Source organism: Schistocerca gregaria, chromosome 2, assembly GCF_023897955.1.
Source record: "Schistocerca gregaria isolate iqSchGreg1 chromosome 2, iqSchGreg1.2, whole genome shotgun sequence".
NCBI classification, from domain to species: Eukaryota; Metazoa; Arthropoda; class Insecta; order Orthoptera; family Acrididae; genus Schistocerca; species Schistocerca gregaria.
In genome coordinates, this window is record NC_064921.1 from 654230391 (window position 1) to 654251655 (window position 21265).

Consider the following 21265-nt stretch of genomic DNA (forward strand, 5'->3'; position numbering starts at 1 on the left):
TTATAAAGAATAATAAATACATATTTTTTTCCTTGCCATACTTTCAGTATTCTCAAAATTTATCAACATTTACTTAGTATTTACAGATGGTTTTCCTACCTTAAATGCTGTTAACCCATACTCCTATGTATTTTGTATGAGACACCTTCTGAAGCGTATGGCTCCCAAACTCCATCCACGATGTCAGAATACTTCTCTGCTTTTTCTGTGATTGAAGCCTGTCCACACTACTGTGTATTGTTCACTACCATATGGTTCTCACTAACCCATTGCCTTATTTCGTGTATAGTTACCATGCAAGGGGCCACATTGGAACACAGTGCTCAGTGATTCAAATCCCTGGTTGGGCATTCAGGTGTATGTTTCCTGTACTTTCTCATAACTGCTTAAGGTGATTCCCAGGATAGTTACTATGAGAGAATATGGCTGATTTCCCTCCCTACCATTCCCCAGTCAAAACTAGTGATGTACGTCCAATGACCGCAGAATCAATGGTAAACCTTTATCTTCCTTCTTCTTTCATTTTAATCAGTTTCACTTACGCCTGCAGTACAAATGCTGGTATTACCTACCACAAGTACTGTGTCTCATAAGTAAACGAACAATAAGAATCAGCTTTAGGTTTTAGAAAATCATATACTGCAGTTTCAGTGTTTTTATTCCCCAGCAAATTGGATAGTTTTTCAATGTTATTTCAGAATTTTTTCAATAATCAGACTGATATGTTTTTGTTATAATAAATGTCATATTTTTTAAAGAGAAGTTTCATTATCGATAGTTTTTCATCTATATGGAATATTCCTATCTATAATGATCTATTAATAATATTTATATACAAAAAGACAGTTCCAGTAAGAAAATTTTTAAATCCACAGAGATACAGAAGAGCTGGCCAGTACATTAACTCAGTAGGCAAACTCCCAGTGCAATCTGTAGAAAAATATTTTTCTCTGTCTCATCTCAATGCAGTTCTTGTAAAAGACAGTTAATAATTGTATTTTTCTGAATATTGTATAAATTACAAGATTTTTTCCTCCCAGCTGATGATTGTGGGATTGTTGCTGTTTCAGCAAAATACAGCCTATGCTTCAGTATGCCTAAGAATATACAATGCTGAGGTCTCTGATAGTGTTTTTTATTTACATTTTCTGTGTGCATTCTGACAGTTGATTAGCCTGGCTAATGACTCACATTTCTAAGCAATTACATTTTTCTTCTGAATTAACATTTTATAAATTTCTGATTTGAGCTGTCTTCTTGGATTCTCCCTTGCTGTGCTACATCTGCTAATAAATGCTCACTTTCCATTAATTTTTATCAAACATAATGCTTGCATCATATTTGTATGTTCTGTGTGCTATGTTCTAACACTAAAACTTCCAGCATGCGACTATGTCCATATCTCTTGTTTGAGGGCCATTTTCTAGATGTTCAAGTATTTCCATACAATCTGATGTCTTGTTTTGCCTCATTTTTCAGCCCTTCAGGCATTTCTTTTGTTATTTTTTTCTCATTTCTTTCTCCAGTCTGCTGCCTCTCTCCTTCTTACCTAGAACGTTTTCAGCATCCAAGTTTCCTGGCCCTTACTCTATGATTGTTACTTTCATTATGTACTTCCCCCATGGCAGACTATTTCTTTGCACCATCAGCAAGCAAGATCATTTCTGTCTGTTATCAAAAAATTTATTTGCTTATTTATTGCTTAACTCTTACAAGATGATTACTATTTTTGGAAATAGGATAGTATTTCAAAATAACCTGTTTCTTCACATGCTCTTGTCTTGTGCCTACAACATTCTTGTTTTAAAGTTTTTGATGCTGCTGAGCAACAGTCATACAGTAATTTTTAAATGACCACACTGCCATTGGGTATACTGAAGCAGGGGATACAACCCGTCGGCTTTGACCAGTAATGTCAGAATTGGCCAGAGAGCATTTATTACACAGATGAAAGAGCTGACAAGACTGTTCAGAAAAAATAAATACGAGAGACGAAAAATATAGTTGACATATATCAAGGCAAGTAGTATTTTCACATTTGTATCATATTATCTCTGTGGAAAATGAAGGGGAAAAATGGATGGATATATTGGTAGCATAGAATACCTCACGTCACATATATATGGCTTGTATCTCAAACCTCATTCGAACTCCTATTGGTTAACTGCAGTACAGGATTTAATATTTTTTTGTGGAATCTAAAATTTAAAAACCTCTCTCACACTGGCCTGATTTAGCTTCACTGATCAGGATAATAACATGCATATGTTAAAGGAATTTTCATTCACAAAGCAGGCTTATCACGTTCACACAGTTCAATACTGTTCTATCCTGATTAAATTGAGCTTAACTTAAATTCCATAAGGCAGTGAAGCAATTTCGAAGTCTCGGTGCGACGAAAATTGTCAGTCGATCTCCTGAAAACATTTGTAATAATTATTAATTTTCAGTGATCACATGGGGAAGACTGGAGATCTGCTGGTAAGACTGTGTTAGCCTATTTATTTGAAGTAACTGAATATCTTGAGCATACAAAATGGCAGGTTCATCCAGTGTAAATCACATGTTCCCCACTGATCCCGTGCAACACAGCGTAGTAAGCAGACACTGTCAGTAATAATCAGTTAAATAATACGCGAACACACTTACTTTAGTTTACTTCATGTATTAAATTCCTTCTCATACAGAATCTCATCAAGATGGCGACTAGCTCAACAATACAGACATATACATCCTCCTTTTTTCACGACTAATCGGCAAGAAGTCCTCCATTCTTTTCATAAGAGAAAACATAGATAGCAGAGAAGCTATTCCATGGAGTAAATGGATGCTCCAAGGAATAATTGGGCTTGAAACTACTTTGCATTGATAATTGGTAAGATAAGAAGAAATATTTCGAGATATGTACTGAGTTGTTGTTGTTGTTGTCTTCAGTCCTGAGACTGGTTTGATGCAGCTCTCCATGCTACTCTATCCTGTGCAAGCTTCTTCATCTCCCAGTACCTACTGCAACCTACATCCTTTTGAATCTGCTTAGTGTATCCATCTCTTGGTCTCCCTCTACGATTTTTACCCTCTACACTGCCCTCCAATACTAAATTGGTGATCCCTTGATGCCTCAGAACATGTCCTACCAACCGATCCCTTCTTTTTGTCAAGTTGTGCCACAAACTCGTCTTCTCACCAATCCTATTCAATACTTCCTCATTAGTTATGTGATCTACCCATCTAATCTTCAGCATTCTTCAGTAGCACCACATTTCGAAAGCTTCTATTCTCTTCTTGTCCAAACTATTTATCGTCCATGTTTCGCTTCCATACATGGCTACACTCCATACAAATACTTTCAGAAATGACTTCCTGACAATTAAATCTATACTCGATGTTAACAAATTTCTCTTCTTCAGAAACGCTTTCCTAGCCATTGCCAGTCTACATTTTATATCCTCTCTACTTCGACCATCATCAGTTATTTTGCTCCCCAAATAGTAAAACTCCTTTACTACTTTAAGAGTCTCATTTCCTAATCTAATTCCCTCAGCATCACCCGACTTAATTCGACTACATTCCATTATTCTCGTTTTGCTTTTGTTGATGTTCATCTTATATCCTCCTTTCAAGACACTGTACATTCCGTTCAAGTGCTCTTCCAAGTCCTTTGCTGTCTCTGACAGAATTAGTATAATTTATAACATTTCTGAAAATATCGCGGAGAGTCCGCTGCAAGACACATTACAAGGATACAAGTTTAGTGTGCGTAGATTTCTTCATTTTTGTTAGCATTAATATGCTGTTGCTCAGTTGAACTATATAGGTCAACTGAAGTGCGGGATACAAATTTTACATGTGTTGTTTCCTCCCCTCCGCTACCACTAATAGTCTGTTCTTACGTAGATAGTAGTACTACCGATGGCAGAAGGAGTTACATACATAATATTTGTATCCCATACTTCTGTTGACCTATATAGATGTACACTGCTAACGAAAACTTGGAAATTGATGTACATTGCATTTGCAACCTGTACCTCAGTTGAACTACACAAAGAGGCAATAAGATGACACATATACAACTTGTATCCCGTACTTCACTATGGGGTACAGTTTTTTTTTTTTTTTTTCCCCCCCTTCGATGCTAATAGTATTGACTGAAAGTTACAGTTATGATCGCAGCAGTGACAATAGTATCCCATTCTTTAGTTGAGCTATGTAGCTATACACAACATTTGTATCCTGCTCTCCATTTCACTTATATAGGTAAATCTCATCAATGCTACGTATGTCGTTCTTTTCAAATAGACAGTGTCAGTGTAAAGATCAAATGAAGGCGGGATACAAATTTTAGTTGTGTTGGGCATTTCGCCTTTGGTATTGCTAGTACAGATTCGAATAAATCGTACTGATGCTAGTGCTTGGAAACGAAAGAAGAATGACAGCTGCAAAATTTCTACTACATACTGGAGTACATGAAAACATATGTAATGGTGTTAGACAACAATGAAATTCGTCAAAATAGTCAAATGCAGTAAAAGAAAAAAAAATAGAAAACTGAACTTACGACACAGGTACTTCTTAAAAGAACTGAAGCTCGCCTAAAAAGACATCAACAAAAATCACACACACACACACACACACACACACACACACACACACACACACACACAAGCACAAGTTGCACACACATCTGCAGTCTCAGAGCTGAAACTACACTGCTCTCTGAGACTGCAGATGTATGTGCAAGTTGCGCTTGCGTGTTTGTGTGTGTGTGTGTGTGTGTGTGTGTGTGTGTGTGTGTGTGTGTGTGTACTGCTGAGAAAGGCCTTAATGGCCGAAAGCTATGACTGTGTGAATCTTTTTACTGTGCCTATTATGACTCAACACCTCCGCAATATGGTGAGTAGCAATTTTCCTTCTCTCGTATTGTTACAGTCCATCCTGGATTTTCCATTGTTTGATTCAATTATTTGAATAAATGCACACGAAGAATATTTTGAACAATATGTAGCAATCTCTTTTAAAATCACATTCAGTTCTTTTAATGCACAATGATCCCGCTTATCCATAACACAGAACTGTTTTATTATCTATGGCTGAAAGTGAAGACATCATTATCTATGAGTAATGTATGACGTCACTGGTCAAAGCCGACGGGTTGTATCCCCTGCTTCACTAGACCCCTGCCATTTGACTGTGTCATTGTTTATTTAATCAAGACCTAGGTTTCGCCCTTGTATGCCATTTTCAGGTGGTTGCTAAAAGCAAAAACTGCACATAGTAAGACCACATAAACTTTCAAAAGATGTAAAATGTATTAAAAAGTGAATGAAAATTGGTGCATAATTACAAAATATGTACTTACAGTTTATGTCATTAACATAAATTGCAGGACATCAAGCTCAAAATTGGCAATAAATTAAGAAAAATATTGGCTCCCCACAAAATGCCAGATGTAAAATTATCATCTTGAAAAAAGATCATTAAATAAAAGTGGGAGCATGCCATATTAAGTAAATACAGGTTTACTTGGTATGTAAAACATGAACACATGTGCTTGAGTTGTAATGATGGTGAGATCAGAGTATAAGGGTAATACAACAACTGAAAACTGAAATGCAAACTGTCAAAGATATGTGACTATTAATGTTAAATATCTTCAGACTGTATACAATTTATTAATGGCACCATGTACCATCATCTTTGCAATAAACATGTATACAACAAATAGTCAAAAACTGTAACTGAACCTACATTAATGATGATGTAAATAAAATAGAAAGAAACTTCCACATGGGAAAAATATATTAAAAACATAGATTCCAAGACTTCCCAAGCGGGAAAGCGCCGGCAGACAGGCACATGAACAAAACACACAAACACACACACACACAGAATTACTAGCTTTCGCAACCGATGGTTGCTTCTTCAGGAAGGAGAGGGAAAGACGAAAGGATGTGGGTTTTAAGGGAGAGGGTAAGGAGTCATTCCAATCCTGGGAGCGGAAAGACTTCCCTTAGGGGAAAAAAAGGACAGGTGTACACTCGCACACACACACACACACACACACACACACACACACACACACACACACATCCATCCGCACATACACAGACACAAGCAGACATATTTAAAGGCAAAGAGTAAGGGCAGAGATGTCATTCGAGGCGGAAGTACAGAGGCAAAGAAGTTGTTGAAAGACAGGTGAGGTATGAGCGGCGGCAACTTGAAATTAGCGGAGGTTGAGGCCTGGCGGATATCGAGAAGAGAGGATATACTGAAGGGCGAGTTCCCATCTCCGGAGTTTGGATAGGTTGGTGTTGGTGGGAAGTATCCAGATAACTCGGACGGTGTAACACTGTGCCAAGATGTGCTGGCCGTGCATCAAGGCATGTTTAGCCACAGGGTGATCCTCATTACCAACAAACACTGTCTGCCTGTGTCCATTCATGCGAATGGACAGTTTGTTGCTGGTCATTCCCACATAGAAAGTGTCACAGTGCAGGCAGGTCAGTTGGTAAATCACGTGGGTGCTCTCACACGTGGCTCTCCCTTTGATCGTGTAAACCTTCCGGGTTACAGGACTGGAGTAGGTGGTGGTGGGAGGGTGCATAGGACAGGTTTTACACCGGGGGCGGTTGCAAGGGTAGGAGCTAGAGGGTAGGGAAGGTGGTTTGGGGATTTCATAGGGATGAACCAAGAGGTTACGAAGGTTAGGTGGACGGCGGAAAGACACTCTTGGTGGAGTGGGGAGGATTTCATGAAGGATGGATCTCATTTCGGGGCAGGATTTTAGGAAGTCGTATCCCTGCTGGAGAGCCACATTCAAGGTCTGATCCAGTCCCGGGAAGTATTCTGTCACAAGTGGGGCACTTTTGGGGTTCTTCTGTGAGAGGTTCTGGGTTTGAGGGGATGAGGAAGTGGCTCTGGTTATCTGCTTCTGTACCAGGTTGGGAGGGTAGTTGCGGGATGCGAAAGCTGTTTTCAGGTTGTTGGTGTAATGGTCGAGGGATTCAGGACTGGAGCAGATTCGTTTGCCACGAAGGCCTAGGCTGTAGGGAAGGGACCGTTTGATATGGAATGGGTGGCAGCTGTCATAATGGAGGTACTGTTGCTTGTTGGTAGGTTTGATGTGGACGGATGTGTGCAGCTGGCCATTGGACAGATGGAGGTCAACGTCTAGGAAAGTGGCATGGGATTTGGAGTAGGACCAGGTGAATCTGATGGAACCAAAGGAGTTGAGGTTGGAGAGGAAATTCTGGAGTTGTTCTTCACTGTGAGTCCAGATCATGAAGATGTCATCAAAAATCTGTACCAAACTTTGGGTTGGCAGGCTTGGGTAACCAAGAAGGCTTCCTGTAAGCGACCCATAAATAGGTTGGAATACGAGGGGGCCATCCTGGTACCCATGGCTGTTCCCTTTAATTGTTGGTATGTCTGGCCTTCAAAAGTGAAGAAGTTGTGGGTCAGGATGAAGCTGGCTAAGGTGACGAGGAAAGAGGTTTTAGGTAGGGTGGCAGGTGATCGGCGTGAAAGGAATGCTCCATTGCAGCGAGGCCCTGGACGTGCGGGATATTCGTGTATAGGGAAGTGGCATCAATGGTTACAAGGATGGTTTCCGGGGGTAACAGACTGGGTACGGATTCCAGGCGTTCGAGAAAGTGGTTGGTGTCTTTGATGAAGGATGGGAGACTGCATGTAATGGGTTGAAGGTGTTGATCTACGTAGGCAGAGATACGTTCTGTGGGGGCTTGGTAACCAGCTACAATGGGGCGGCCAGGATGTTTGGGTTTGTGAATTTTAGGAAGTAGGTAGAAGGTAGGAGTGCGAGGTGTCGGTGGGGTGAGGAGTTTGATGGAGTCAGGTGAAAGGTTTTGTAGGGGGCCTAAGGTTCTGAGGATTCCTTGAAGCTCCGCCTGGACATCATGAATGGGATTACCTTGGCAAACTTTGTATGTAGAGTTGTCTGAAAGCTGACACAGTCCCTCAGCCACATACTCCCGACGATCAAGTACCACGGTCGTGGAACCCTTGTCAGCCGGAAGAATGATGATGGATCGGTCAGCTTTCAGATCACGGATAGCCTGGGCTTCGGCTGTGGTGATGTTGGGAGTAGGATTAAGGTTTTTCAAGAAAGATTGAGAGGCAAGGCTGGAAGTGAGAAATTCCTGGAAGGTTTGGAGAGGGTGATTTTGAGGAAGAGGAGGTGGGTCCCGCTGTGATGGAGGACGGAACTGTTGCAGGCAGGGTTCAATTTGGATAGTGTCTTGGGGAGTTGGATCATTAGGAGTGGGATCAGGATTGTTTTTCTTCGTGGCAAAGTGATATTTCCAGCAGAGACTACGAGTGTAGGACAGTAAATCTTTGACAAGGGCAGTTTGGTTGAACCTGGGAGTGGGGCTGAAGGTGAGGCCTTTGGATAGGACAGAGGTTTCGCATTGGGAGAGGGGTTTGGAGGAAAGGTTAACTACTGAATTGGGGTGTTGTGGTTCCAGATTGTGTTGACTAGAATTTTGAGGTGTTGGGGGGAGTGGAGCTGGAAGTGGGAGATTGAGTAGATGGGAGAGACTGGGTCTGTGTGCAATGAGAGGAGGTTGAGGTTTGTTGGAAAGGTTGTGGAGGGTGAGTGAGTTGCCTTTTCGGAGGTGGGAAACCAGGAGATTGGATAGTTTTTTGAGGTGGAGGGTAGCATGTTGTTCTAATTTGCGGTTGGCCTGTAGGAGGATGCTATGTACAGCCGGTGTGGATGTGGGAGAGGAAAGATTGAGGACTTTGATTTGGGATAGGAGTTGACGGGTGTGTTCATTGGCAGAGTCGATGTATAGGTGAAGGATTAGGCGGGTGAGGACTATGGATTGTGCTGTTTGGAACTGGTATAAGGACTGATGGAAAGAAGGATTGCAGCCAACCGGCTGTACATAGCATCCTCCTACAGGCCAACCGCAAATTAGAACAACATGCTACCCTCAACCTCAAAAAACTATCCAATCTCCTGGTTTCCCACCTCCGAAAAGGCAACTCACTCACCCTCCACAACCTTTCCAACAAACCTCAACCTCCTCTCATTGCACACAGACCCAGTCTCTCCCATCTACTCAATCTCCCACTTCCAGCTCCACTCCCCCCAACACCTCAAAATTCTAGTCAACACAATCTGGAACCACAACACCCCAATTCAGTAGTTAACCTTTCCTCCAAACCCCTCTCCCAATGCGAAACCTCTGTCCTATCCAAAGGCCTCACCTTCAGCCCCACTCCCAGGTTCAACCAAACTGCCCTTGTCAAAGATTTACTGTCCTACACTCGTAGTCTCTGCTGGAAATATCACTTTGCCACGAAGAAAAACAATCCTGATCCCACTCCTAATGATCCAACTCCCCAAGACACTATCCAAATTGAACCCTGCCTGCAACAGTTCCGTCCTCCATCACAGCGGGACCCACCTCCTCTTCCTCAAAATCACCCTCTCCAAACCTTCCAGGAATTTCTCACTTCCAGCCTTGCCTCTCAATCTTTCTTGAAAAACCTTAATCCTACTCCCAACATCACCACAGCCGAAGCCCAGGCTATCCGTGATCTGAAAGCTGACCGATCCATCATCATTCTTCCGGCTGACAAGGGTTCCACGACCGTGGTACTTGATCGTCGGGAGTATGTGGCTGAGGGACTGTGTCAGCTTTCAGACAACTCTACATACAAAGTTTGCCAAGGTAATCCCATTCATGATGTCCAGGCGGAGCTTCAAGGAATCCTCAGAACCTTAGGCCCCCTACAAAACCTTTCACCTGACTCCATCAAACTCCTCACCCCACCGACACCTCGCACTCCTACCTTCTACCTACTTCCTAAAATTCACAAACCCAAACATCCTGGCCGCCCCATTGTAGCTGGTTACCAAGCCCCCACAGAACGTATCTCTGCCTACGTAGATCAACACCTTCAACCCATTACATGCAGTCTCCCATCCTTCATCAAAGACACCAACCACTTTCTCGAACGCCTGGAATCCGTACCCAGTCTGTTACCCCCGGAAACCATCCTTGTAACCATTGATGCCACTTCCCTATACACGAATATCCCGCACGTCCAGGGCCTCGCTGCAATGGAGCATTCCTTTCACGCCGATCACCTGCCACCCTACCTAAAACCTCTTTCCTCGTCACCTTAGCCAGCTTCATCCTGACCCACAACTTCTTCACTTTTGAAGGCCAGACATACCAACAATTAAAGGGAACAGCCATGGGTACCAGGATGGCCCCCTCGTATTCCAACCTATTTATGGGTCGCTTACAGGAAGCCTTCTTGGTTACCCAAGCCTGCCAACCCAAAGTTTGGTACAGATTTTTGATGACATCTTCATGATCTGGACTCACAGTGAAGAACAACTCCAGAATTTCCTCTCCAACCTCAACTCCTTTGGTTCCATCAGATTCACCTGGTCCTACTCCAAATCCCATGCCACTTTCCTAGACGTTGACCTCCATCTGTCCAATGGCCAGCTGCACACATCCGTCCACATCAAACCTACCAACAAGCAACAGTACCTCCATTATGACAGCTGCCACCCATTCCATATCAAACGGTCCCTTCCCTACAGCCTAGGCCTTCGTGGCAAACGAATCTGCTCCAGTCCTGAATCCCTCGACCATTACACCAACAACCTGAAAACAGCTTTCGCATCCCGCAACTACCCTCCCAACCTGGTACAGAAGCAGATAACCAGAGCCACTTCCTCATCCCCTCAAACCCAGAACCTCTCACAGAAGAACCCCAAAAGTGCCCCACTTGTGACAGAATACTTCCCGGGACTGGATCAGACCTTGAATGTGGCTCTCCAGCAGGGATACGACTTCCTAAAATCCTGCCCCGAAATGAGATCCATCCTTCATGAAATCCTCCCCACTCCACCAAGAGTGTCTTTCCGCCGTCCACCTAACCTTCGTAACCTCTTGGTTCATCCCTATGAAATCCCCAAACCACCTTCCCTACCCTCTGGCTCCTACCCTTGCAACCGCCCCCGGTGTAAAACCTGTCCTATGCACCCTCCCACCACCACCTACTCCAGTCCTGTAACCCGGAAGGTTTACACGATCAAAGGGAGAGCCACGTGTGAGAGCACCCACGTGATTTACCAACTGACCTGCCTGCACTGTGACACTTTCTATGTGGGAATGACCAGCAACAAACTGTCCATTCGCATGAATGGACACAGGCAGACAGTGTTTGTTGGTAATGAGGATCACCCTGTGGCTAAACATGCCTTGATGCACGGCCAGCACATCTTGGCACAGTGTTACACCGTCCGAGTTATCTGGATACTTCCCACCAACACCAACCTATCCGAACTCCGGAGATGGGAACTCGCCCTACAGTATATCCTCTCTTCTCGATATCTGCCAGGCCTCAACCTCCGCTAATTTCAAGTTGCCGCCGCTCATACCTCACCTGTCTTTCAACAACTTCTTTGCCTCTGTACTTCCGCCTCGACTGACAACTCTGCCCTTACTCTTTGCCTTTAAATATGTCTGCTTGTGTCTGTATATGTGCGGATGGATGTGTGTGTGTGTGTGTGTGTGTGTGTGTGTGTGTGTGTGCGCGCGAGTGTACACCTGTCCTTTTTTTCCCCTAAGGGAAGTCTTTCCGCTCCCGGGATTGGAATGACTCCTTATCCTCTCCCTTAAAACCCACACCCTTTCGTCTTTCCCTCTCCTTCCTGAAGAAGCAACCATCGGCTGCGAAAGCTAGTAATTCTGTGTGTGTGTTTGTGTGTTTTGTTCATGTGCCTGTCTGCCGGCGCTTTCCCGCTTGGTAAGTCTTGGAATCTTTGTTTTGAACCCACATTAAGTTGGATGTGGAGCTAAAGTCTAAAAGAAATGAAATGAAATAAATTTCAAATACAGTTAATCACAATAAGAACATAATAAGTGCTATCGATAATAAATATACAAAAGTTCGCAGTGAGAGTTAGAAATGTGAGGGGAGGGTGGTGGAAGGGGGGGGGGGGGGGAGGAGGGGGGAATGAGTAAATGGATGTTAGACAGATGGGTATGTGTAGAGGATATGGCCAGGGGCTGGGATAAAATGACAGTAGGGATATGTGTGTATATTTGATTAAATGTTAAAGCAGAAAAAATCAAAATGGGAGTATAAATGTGGGATAAAGTTGGGGTGGGGGCAAGAAATTTCAAAGGACGTACCAACAGGTAAGTGTAATACCACCACCCCCACCACCCCCTCTGTGTCTTCTGATATCTCTCCTATTTCCTTATCCTCAGCTCTCCACTCTGCCAGAATTACTATACCAACCTAATCTAATGGATTACCATTCTTCCCCACCCAGGCCCCTCCCCCTTCCTTGTACCTTAATGCTTTGTTCATTGTTATGCCCCTCCCATTTTGAACCTTCAACCATTCACCCCACATCTACACTCTCATTTTGATTTTTCCTGCATTAACATTTAATCAAATATACACTCATATCTCCACTGTCATTTTATCTAGCCCCCCTCCCCCGTCCATATCCCCTACATACACCCCCCACCTATCCAGCATCCATTTACCCCTTTCCACCCTCCCACCATCACTTGCGTTTTTAACTTCTGGTATTAACTTTTTTATTTTTGTTATCACTGGCACTTACTATATTCTTATTGTGATTAATTGTCTTTGACTTTTATGTTGTTTTATTTCTTTTAGTCTTTAATTCCTCATCCAATTGAATTTGGGTTCACTTACAGTTGTTGACGATTTGTTGTATACATGTTTATTGCAAAGATGATGGTATGCAGTGCCACTATGGAGATTATTATATACAGTCTGAAGATATTTATATAACATTAATAGTCATATATCTTTGACATTTTATCATTTCAGTTTCCAGTTGTTCTATTACTCATACTCTTCGATTTCACTATCATTACAACTCAGGGACATGTGTTCATCATTTATATACCAGGTACATCTGTTTTTACTAAATATGGTGTGCTCCCACTTTTATTTACTGATCTTTCTACAAGATGATTTTACATCTGACATTTTGTGGTGGGGAGCCAATATTTTTCTTCATTTGTTGCCAATTTTGAGCTTGATGTCCTGCAATATATGACATAAACTGTAAGTACATATTTTGTAATTATACACCAATTTACATTCATTGTTTAACAGTTTACCATCTTTTGAAACTTTACGTGTTCTTACTGTATGCAATTTATGCTTTTATCAATCACTTGACAATGGCATAAAAGGCTGAGACCTAGGTCGTAATTAAATAAACAACACTAAAGTCAAATGGTGGTGTGTTCATTTAAAAATTATTGTCGTACCCAAATATTTCTTATTGTCTAATAGCTTTTAAAGATTTGTTAGGTCTCAGATACTGTGATAATTTCACATTCCAGTCTCTATATTCAGAAATCATGCATGGAATAATTGCTCACTTTCAGTTAATTTTTTTGATTGTGCAGTTATTTTTTTATTTTTTATATAACTCATATTTTTCAACCTGATTTGTTTCTTCCTAGACTTCCCAATCTCACCTGCATTTCTTATAGCTACCCTATCATCTACTGTGTTTTTTTTTTCTTTTCTCTTTTTTTTTTTATTTTATTTCTTCTTGTGTCTTGCAGGACCGAAGTGTGAATTTTATAGTTTCTTACTTTACTATTTGTAACTAAAATAATTAAGGTATTAATTCACCAAAAACAAAATTTTTCATTGTTTGTCATCAATTCCTCTCGTATTTTCTAACCAAAGTGACACAATGGAAAATATTGCCCAAATAATTAGAAGAAATTTTTTAATTAACTTGGAATTGTGTGGTTTCTTCTGCAACATGACTTTTGATTTCCTTTTACTTGTTAAAGCTGACCAGACCCTTTGTTTATAATGCTTTCAACTGAATTCTAATATCTGATGAAATAAACTGGCAACTTCTGTGTTGTCATTTTACCCTCTGTCTTTTTTGGTTCTCTTCCTCTCCATCTCTCAACTTTAGTTGTACTATCATTTCTGCATCTTACTGTTGCTTCATCTCATGTGCTCTGTCCTTCAGAAAACATCATACCTTTTGCTGCTTTAATTTTATGTTTTTATGAGTCTTTGCTTCTTTTGCTGTACTTTACAGCTGGGTAAAAAAAATGGTAATCACAGTTGTAGCCTTTGTAATATGCCAATTTTGTTACCTTTTTAACCATTATAAGAACTATGATCTAATGGTTGTATCCTTAGTGGGCTCTATGCATTTATCCCAAATTTGTTTACTAAATGTGTCATCAGTGATCATGAGTAATATAATATGAAACAAACTGAGTGTTTAACAACTTTCTTCGCCTTTCCCTTTGTTCCACTCTTCTCCTCAGCTCCAGAAACAAATTTTCTTATGAGAGGTAAACAAGACAAGATTTTATGAAATTTTACAAGCTGTTTTACTCTGTTTCTGCATGTAACTTTGGTAAGTATGACTATTTAAATATAGTTTAACCTAGTCTGAGTCTGCTGGAAACACCATAAAACAGATGGTAGCAATAATGCTTGTGCATTTGATTAAATTCCTCTTTTACTTTCTGTCTTCTCTTGTTAGTTCTTACACTGAGTATATCTTGTGATTCACAATCAGTCCTTATCCTATCTGTAGTAGAAACTATCTCCTCATTCCTCTTTTCTTGTATCATTGCCTGTAATCATTGCTTTTGAAAACTGGATGTTCAGTGGGGATTTTGTTACCATCTATGTCATGAAATAAGCTTTCAGTGGTCTCCTGTTCTGTTATGATGAAAGTTTTTTGTTTCACTTTGTTATACTTTCATAATAAGTTACAATAAAAGAAAGCAGCTGTCAAGTTCTTACAGGGTAGTCAAAAAGTTAACATCACATAGCTCCACAATTAGTATCCTGTAAATTATGTCATTTGGTGAAGAAGTGGTAATGACATATTAAAGTTAAAAACTTAATGGTTTACTGCAGTTAATGATGTGATCAGTAACTAATAATCTTTATGCAGGAGTTTTATTTTTTTTCTTTTAGGAATGGAAGCCAGATTGAAAAATGAAAGTGGGAAAAAAATTTAGGAACTGAAATATTATGAAGTAGTTTTTCTGACCTGCAAAAAACAAAAAAAATTGTCTGTATTGCATACAATTCCTTACTACCTTTATAAGTGAGTACCTTTTGTAAGGAAACCTGGACAGTGAAACTTTTTGAAAACCCTGGAATATGTTTAATTCTTAGGCAGTCTTACAAAACATTGCTTTTTCATGCATGCTAGTTAGTTGCACTGCTGCAAAGTTTTTGGTGCATGCTATACTACTGTGATGTGATAAGTAACTGTAGTGTATAACATTCTAGTAGTTTTGTAGTGTTCAATGGTTTGCATGTTTAATTAATCACTTCTTGTTGTGCTCTAATATTGCACTGATATGAGCTTACATACAGAAGATTTCCTCATTACAGGTCCTTATTACAGATATCGTACATATCGGGACTGGCTACAGTGCTCTTTTGCTGAGTTTGCACCTTGCATTCAGGCAACAATCCAAAAGCTTAAATATGTGCCATTGTATGCAGGCTTATTTCTTCTTGCCTCATACCTGTATCCAATTCAGGTGTAGTAAACACAACAACTTTTGATTATCTTACTGTGTAAATCGTATGTATATCTGGATGAAGTTTTGAAGTCATTGAGATTGTAAGTGCAACAAAGAACACTTAAACTGTTTTATCTCTGTGAAATGATTTAGAGAATGCTGTGTGTATCTAGCAGGATGTGACTGTGTCTGTGTCTGTCTCAATTTAATTACTGAACTTATTAGAGTATGTATATGAGAATAGGTCATTACTCACCAAATAGAGGAGATGCATAACAAATAGGCATGAAAAATTGTGTAGGCTCTGGCGATCTATTCTCATATATGTATCCAATTCCATCTTGAACTTTCAATCATTTAATTTATTGGAGGTATTATACAGTGTGTATGTTTAACTCAGACTGTAAATTTGATTAAAAAAAAATTATTTGTGTTTTGGGGCACATGGCAAAGCACTGTGGTTCTCATTGTAAGTGCTGCTAGTGATGAGTAACATTGATGTCAAGTTTATTTTCTGACTTGGAAACTAATTTTTATTGCTTACTCATGTGTGCTTAATATGGAAATGTCGATAATGTCAGTAGCTTATTTATTGCAAACGCTCAGTTTCTGTTTCATAAATTTCGTAGTGGTTCCTCAGTTGCGTATTTTGTTTTGTGTGAGTCACATTGGAAGAGATTATATATATGCAAAGATGATGTGACTTACCAAACAAAAGCGCTGGCAGGTCGATAGACACACAAACAAACACAAACATACACACAAAATTCAAGCTTTCTCAACCAACGGTTGCTTCTTCAGGAAAGAGGGAAGGAGAGGGAAAGACGAAAGGATGTGGGTTTTAAGGGAGAGAGGGTAAGGAGCCATTCCAATCCCGGGAGCGGAAAGACTTACGTTAGGGGGAAAAAAAGACAGGTATACACTCTCTCTCTAGAGCGCGCGCACACACACACACACACACACACACACACACACACACACACACACACACACACACACTCACACACACGTGTGTGTGGGCGCGCGCGAGTGTATACCTGTCCTTTTTTCCACCTAAGGTAAGTCTTTCCGCTCCCGGGATTGGTATGACTTCTTACCCTCTCCCTTAAAACCCACATCCTTTCATCTTTCCCTCTCCTTCCCTCTTTCCTGATGAAGCAACCATGGGTTGCGAAAGCTTGAAATTTTGTGTGTGTGTTTTTTTATTGTGCCTATCTACCAGCGCTTTCCCGTTTGGTAAGTCATGGAATCTTTGTTTTTAATATATTTTTCCCATGTGGAATGTTTCTTTCATATATATATATATATATATATATATATATATATATATATATATATATATCAACTGGATGATACTCTTGCAAAGACTTACATTAACTTGTGAAAATGTTTGCTTATTTTTATAAACATCTGTAGTAAATACCATCAGAGAATTTTTATAATTTCTGTAAAATCTTAAGTTTTGTAACCATTATGCAGTGCTACTGTGGGAAGGGGTGTGAAACATATTATATTTGCATTGGAGATGAAATACTCATGTAATTTAAAAGTCCATACAAGAGTTCAACAAAAACTGTTCATCGTTACACAATAAACAAATGAAAAAAGTAGAAAAAGAAAGCTTTACTCTTCTGATGTAGCACTGTAGCCTTGTTTACTCTGTAAGCCCACTTGATATCCAAAAATAGTGATTTTTATTGACAGAAGGAACTCCAGGAGTGACCAGCAGTATCACACCTGATTGGCTCTTATTGTAATTGATCACTGGAACATCTCTTAGAACACATGCATTGAATCTGTAAAACTGTAGCAATGATCAAGGCGAAAAATTGGCTGTAAGGCGGGTGGGTACAAAACCATCTACATCCGCCCACATATTCAGTTTCAGAAGTTTTACTTCTATAAATGTCAGACCCCCCCCCCCCCCCTGCTCACCAAATTAGTAATTAGTTGCAGCCAGTCTGTGTATTAATTAAGTAGGTAATTCTCATTTATCAGTTTTGCACCTTCTAATTATACGATAATAGTCACTGTGCAGTGTAACCTAACCAATCAACAAACAATCTGACTCAGATGAACAGTACATGTGGCACCTTTGCATTTAAGTTAATCAGTAATAATTGTTAATTGTTCTACATCACTGTCTGCCTTCTTATTTACAACAACACATTATTGCACCATTACATTATTATGGTTCTGATTGAAACAAGTTCCACTCTTGAAATCTTGGAACTGACTGACTTAAACATGGCTTCCGGCCCACTATTTATGTTGCTTTGCATCAACGGCTATGACAGTTTCACAGTGTTAAATACATAATTTTGATAATTTACAACTAGAGTTGTACATCTCAAATTAATTGAATAGTGCCGAAAAATTGGTTTTGGTCTGAACTTTGTGTTACGGTAAGAGTTTTGACTGAAATAAGCCTTCTTGATGATGAAACTGCAGAAATGGCTAAATAAACAATATCCTACATAAAAGTATTAATTACCCAGAAACTAATTAAATGTTGTTGTTCATACCGTGTTTTGAAAATCAGCTACATAAATACTTCAAAGATTTCTACGGATTATTTTCATAACTTTATCAGTAGTATGACAGGAATAGGAAATAATTACTGTTAGTTAATTGAATTGAGCTTTAGCAAAAATAGCTACTTGAAATGGTTCAAATTAATTTGGAAATTGTTCGTAATTTAGCAAAGTTGTGTCTGGTCTTATACTCGGAATTATAGATTGACAGCTTTATCTTGTGGCACATCTCTCACTAATGACAATAAAAAAAAAATTAAGGAGGCAAATAACAAAACAAAATAGGGATGGGGTCCAGCTTGCTTTGCTACAGCATCTACAGAAAGAATAGCAGAAATGATCCACAAACCTCCATCTGATAATGGTGACATCCATCTGTTCAGAATCTTAAAACAAATTATAAACTTAAATGTAATGACCTCCTCCATGCTGACCAGCATAGATTCTGAAAACATTGCGCATGTGAAACCCAACACATGCTTTTCTTGCTGGACATCCTGAAAACCATGCATCAAGGCAATCGGGTGGAAGACTTCAAAAAATGTTTGACTCAGTATCATACTAACATTTATTAACTATAGCACAATCACATTGTGTATGAACAGAATTTGTGACTGGAATAAGGATTTCTTGATGGGAAGGGCAACATATTATCTTGGATGGAGAGTCATTAACAGATGTAGAAGTAACTTCACCCTTGGGAAGAGTATTTGGATCCTAACTTTGCAATCAATATTAGTAGCAACCTCAGACTTTTTGCAGATGATGCAGTTATCTATAATGAAGCACTGTGTGAGGGAAGCTGCACAAATATCGAGTCAGATCTTTTATAAGATTTCATAGTGGTGAAAAAATTAGCAACTTAACTTAAAATGTTTCAAAATATAAAACTGTGTATTTGATGATGCAGCAGAGCAGTATTTAATAAATTCAATATCAGTAAGTTACTATTTGAATCAGTCAGCTCATACAAAAAAATTTGAGTGTTAATCAAATCAAAGGAAAATTCATTCGAAAATACTATAAAATTCTGAGACAGAATTTTTAGTCGGTCCTTACATTCAGGACATAAAATAATTACAAAAAACTAGTCTAGCTTTAGTGACAATTAGTTCCTTTCTCGAGGAGGAAGGGGGGGGGGGGGGGGGGGGGGGGGGATCGGTTGCGATACATTAAAAAGGAAAGTTAGGTGCCCCCCTATTGTGAGGATGAATGGAGACAAAGATCTGATATAGTCTGAGCTAATGATAGTAAGAAAAGTGGCTGGTTAACATAAATATAAGATTAGGTGACAGTGATATCTTTGTGGATAGATGATGTTGAATAGGTGAAAATAATTCTGAATAACAATTAAAAAAGTCAAGAGTAATGAGGCCTCTCCAAAATCCACATAGCTGTATAAAGGTGCTGTATTCACAACTTCCAGTTTTGTGTCAGTGTAGACATGTCTTCAGGTTTATCTGTCAAAAATACAAGTCACTTTGTGAATTTTTTTAGATGGTAGAAATACAGAACCATAGTGTTCACATACAACAAGAAACAATAATGAGTACTCACAGTGATTATATTTCCATAATGTTAGGGACAGTTATGGAGTCCAAGCTTTCGAGAAGTTGTTGTTGTTGTTGTTGTTGTTGTTGTTGTTGTCTTCAGTCCTGAGACTGGTTTGATGCAGCTCTCCATGCTACTCTATCCTGTGCAAGCTTCTTCATCTCCCAGTACCTACTGCAACCTACATCCTTTTGAATCTGCTTAGTGTATCCATCTCTTGGTCTCCCTCTACGATTTTTACCCTCCACGCTGCCCTCCAATACTAAATTTGTGATCCCTTGATGCCTCAGAACATGTCCTACCAACTGGTCCCTTCTTCTTGTCAAGTTGTGTCACAAACTCCTCCCCAATTCTATTCAATACCTCCTCATTAGTTAAGTGATCTACCCATCTAATCTTCTGCATTCTTCTGTAGCACCACATTTCGAAAGCTCCTATTCTCTTCTTGTCCAAACTATTTATCGTCCATGTTTCACTTCCATACAAATACTTTCAGAAACGACTTCCTCACACTTAAATCTATACTCGATGTTAACAAATTTCTCTTCTTCAGAAACGCTTTCCTTGCCATTGCCAGTCTACTTCGATCGTCATCAGTTATTTTGCTCCCCAAATAGCAAAACTCCTTTACTACTTTAAGTGTCTCATTTCCTAATCTAATTCCCTCAACATCACCCGACTTAATTCGACTACATTCCATTATCCGCGTTTTGCTTTTGTTGATGTTCATCTTATATCCTCCTTTCAAGACACTGTCCATTCCGTTCAAGTGCTCTTCCAAGTCCATTCCTGTCTCTGACAGAATTACAATGTCATCGGCGAACCTCAACGTTTTTATTTCTTCTCCATGGACTTTAATACCTAGAAAGTTATATGATTCCTTGCAGAAACTAAATTTTTATTTCATTCACCAGCAATGCTCAGAAAATGATTGTTAAATACTGTACATATATCTGATTTATCAGTAACAGAAATATTTTTACTGTGAACTGACTTTATATCGCCAACCTAGTTGCTACTGACCAAACACTTCCTTCACAACTGATCATATAGTTTTAATTTTATTGTGTGAATTAGCTATTCTGTTTGCAAACTACATACTCATTGCCATCCTAATAACATTTAATTCTCTATTTCTGTTGGATTAACTTACCTACATAGTTTGTAATTAAATATGACATTTGTTTGAGTACTAAAGTCTTTCAGTGTTAAAATTCGTGCATCATGGTCTGAAAGACCCATCTAGTAATGAAGAATAAATAAAAATATTGTCTGTGGCTGCTAGTTAGAAAAGACATAATCTGCATCAGATCATATGAAATTTATGAGATCTACCAACATCCTTTTTCTTGCACCATCATATACAAAATTAATATTGAAGTCACTACATATAACTAATTTCTGGTACTTGCTATAAAGTGAATCAAGAACCCTCTCTAGCTTGAATGGAAATGCTCTGAAGTCAGAGTTAGGGGACCTATAAACAACAAAAATTAGAAGTTTAGTTTCACTAAATTCAACTGCCCCTGCACAACATTCAAATATCTGTTCAGTGCAGTGCCGTGATACGTCTATGGACTCTAATGGAATACTGTTTTTTACGTATAT

General features: G+C 39.6%; 1 protein-coding gene across 3 annotated transcripts in view; it reads left to right on the forward strand.

Annotated features, from left to right (window-relative positions):
• LOC126334685 (lysophospholipid acyltransferase 7) overlaps nucleotides 1-21265 on the forward strand; it is a 131215-nt gene that overhangs the window by 54445 nt on the left and 55505 nt on the right. For all 3 annotated transcript variants that reach the window (XM_049997164.1, XM_049997162.1, XM_049997163.1), the window contains exon 4: nucleotides 15439-15590. In XM_049997164.1, coding sequence (XP_049853121.1) covers nucleotides 15439-15590 — 152 coding nt within the window. The remainder of the gene's footprint in view (nucleotides 1-15438; nucleotides 15591-21265) is intronic.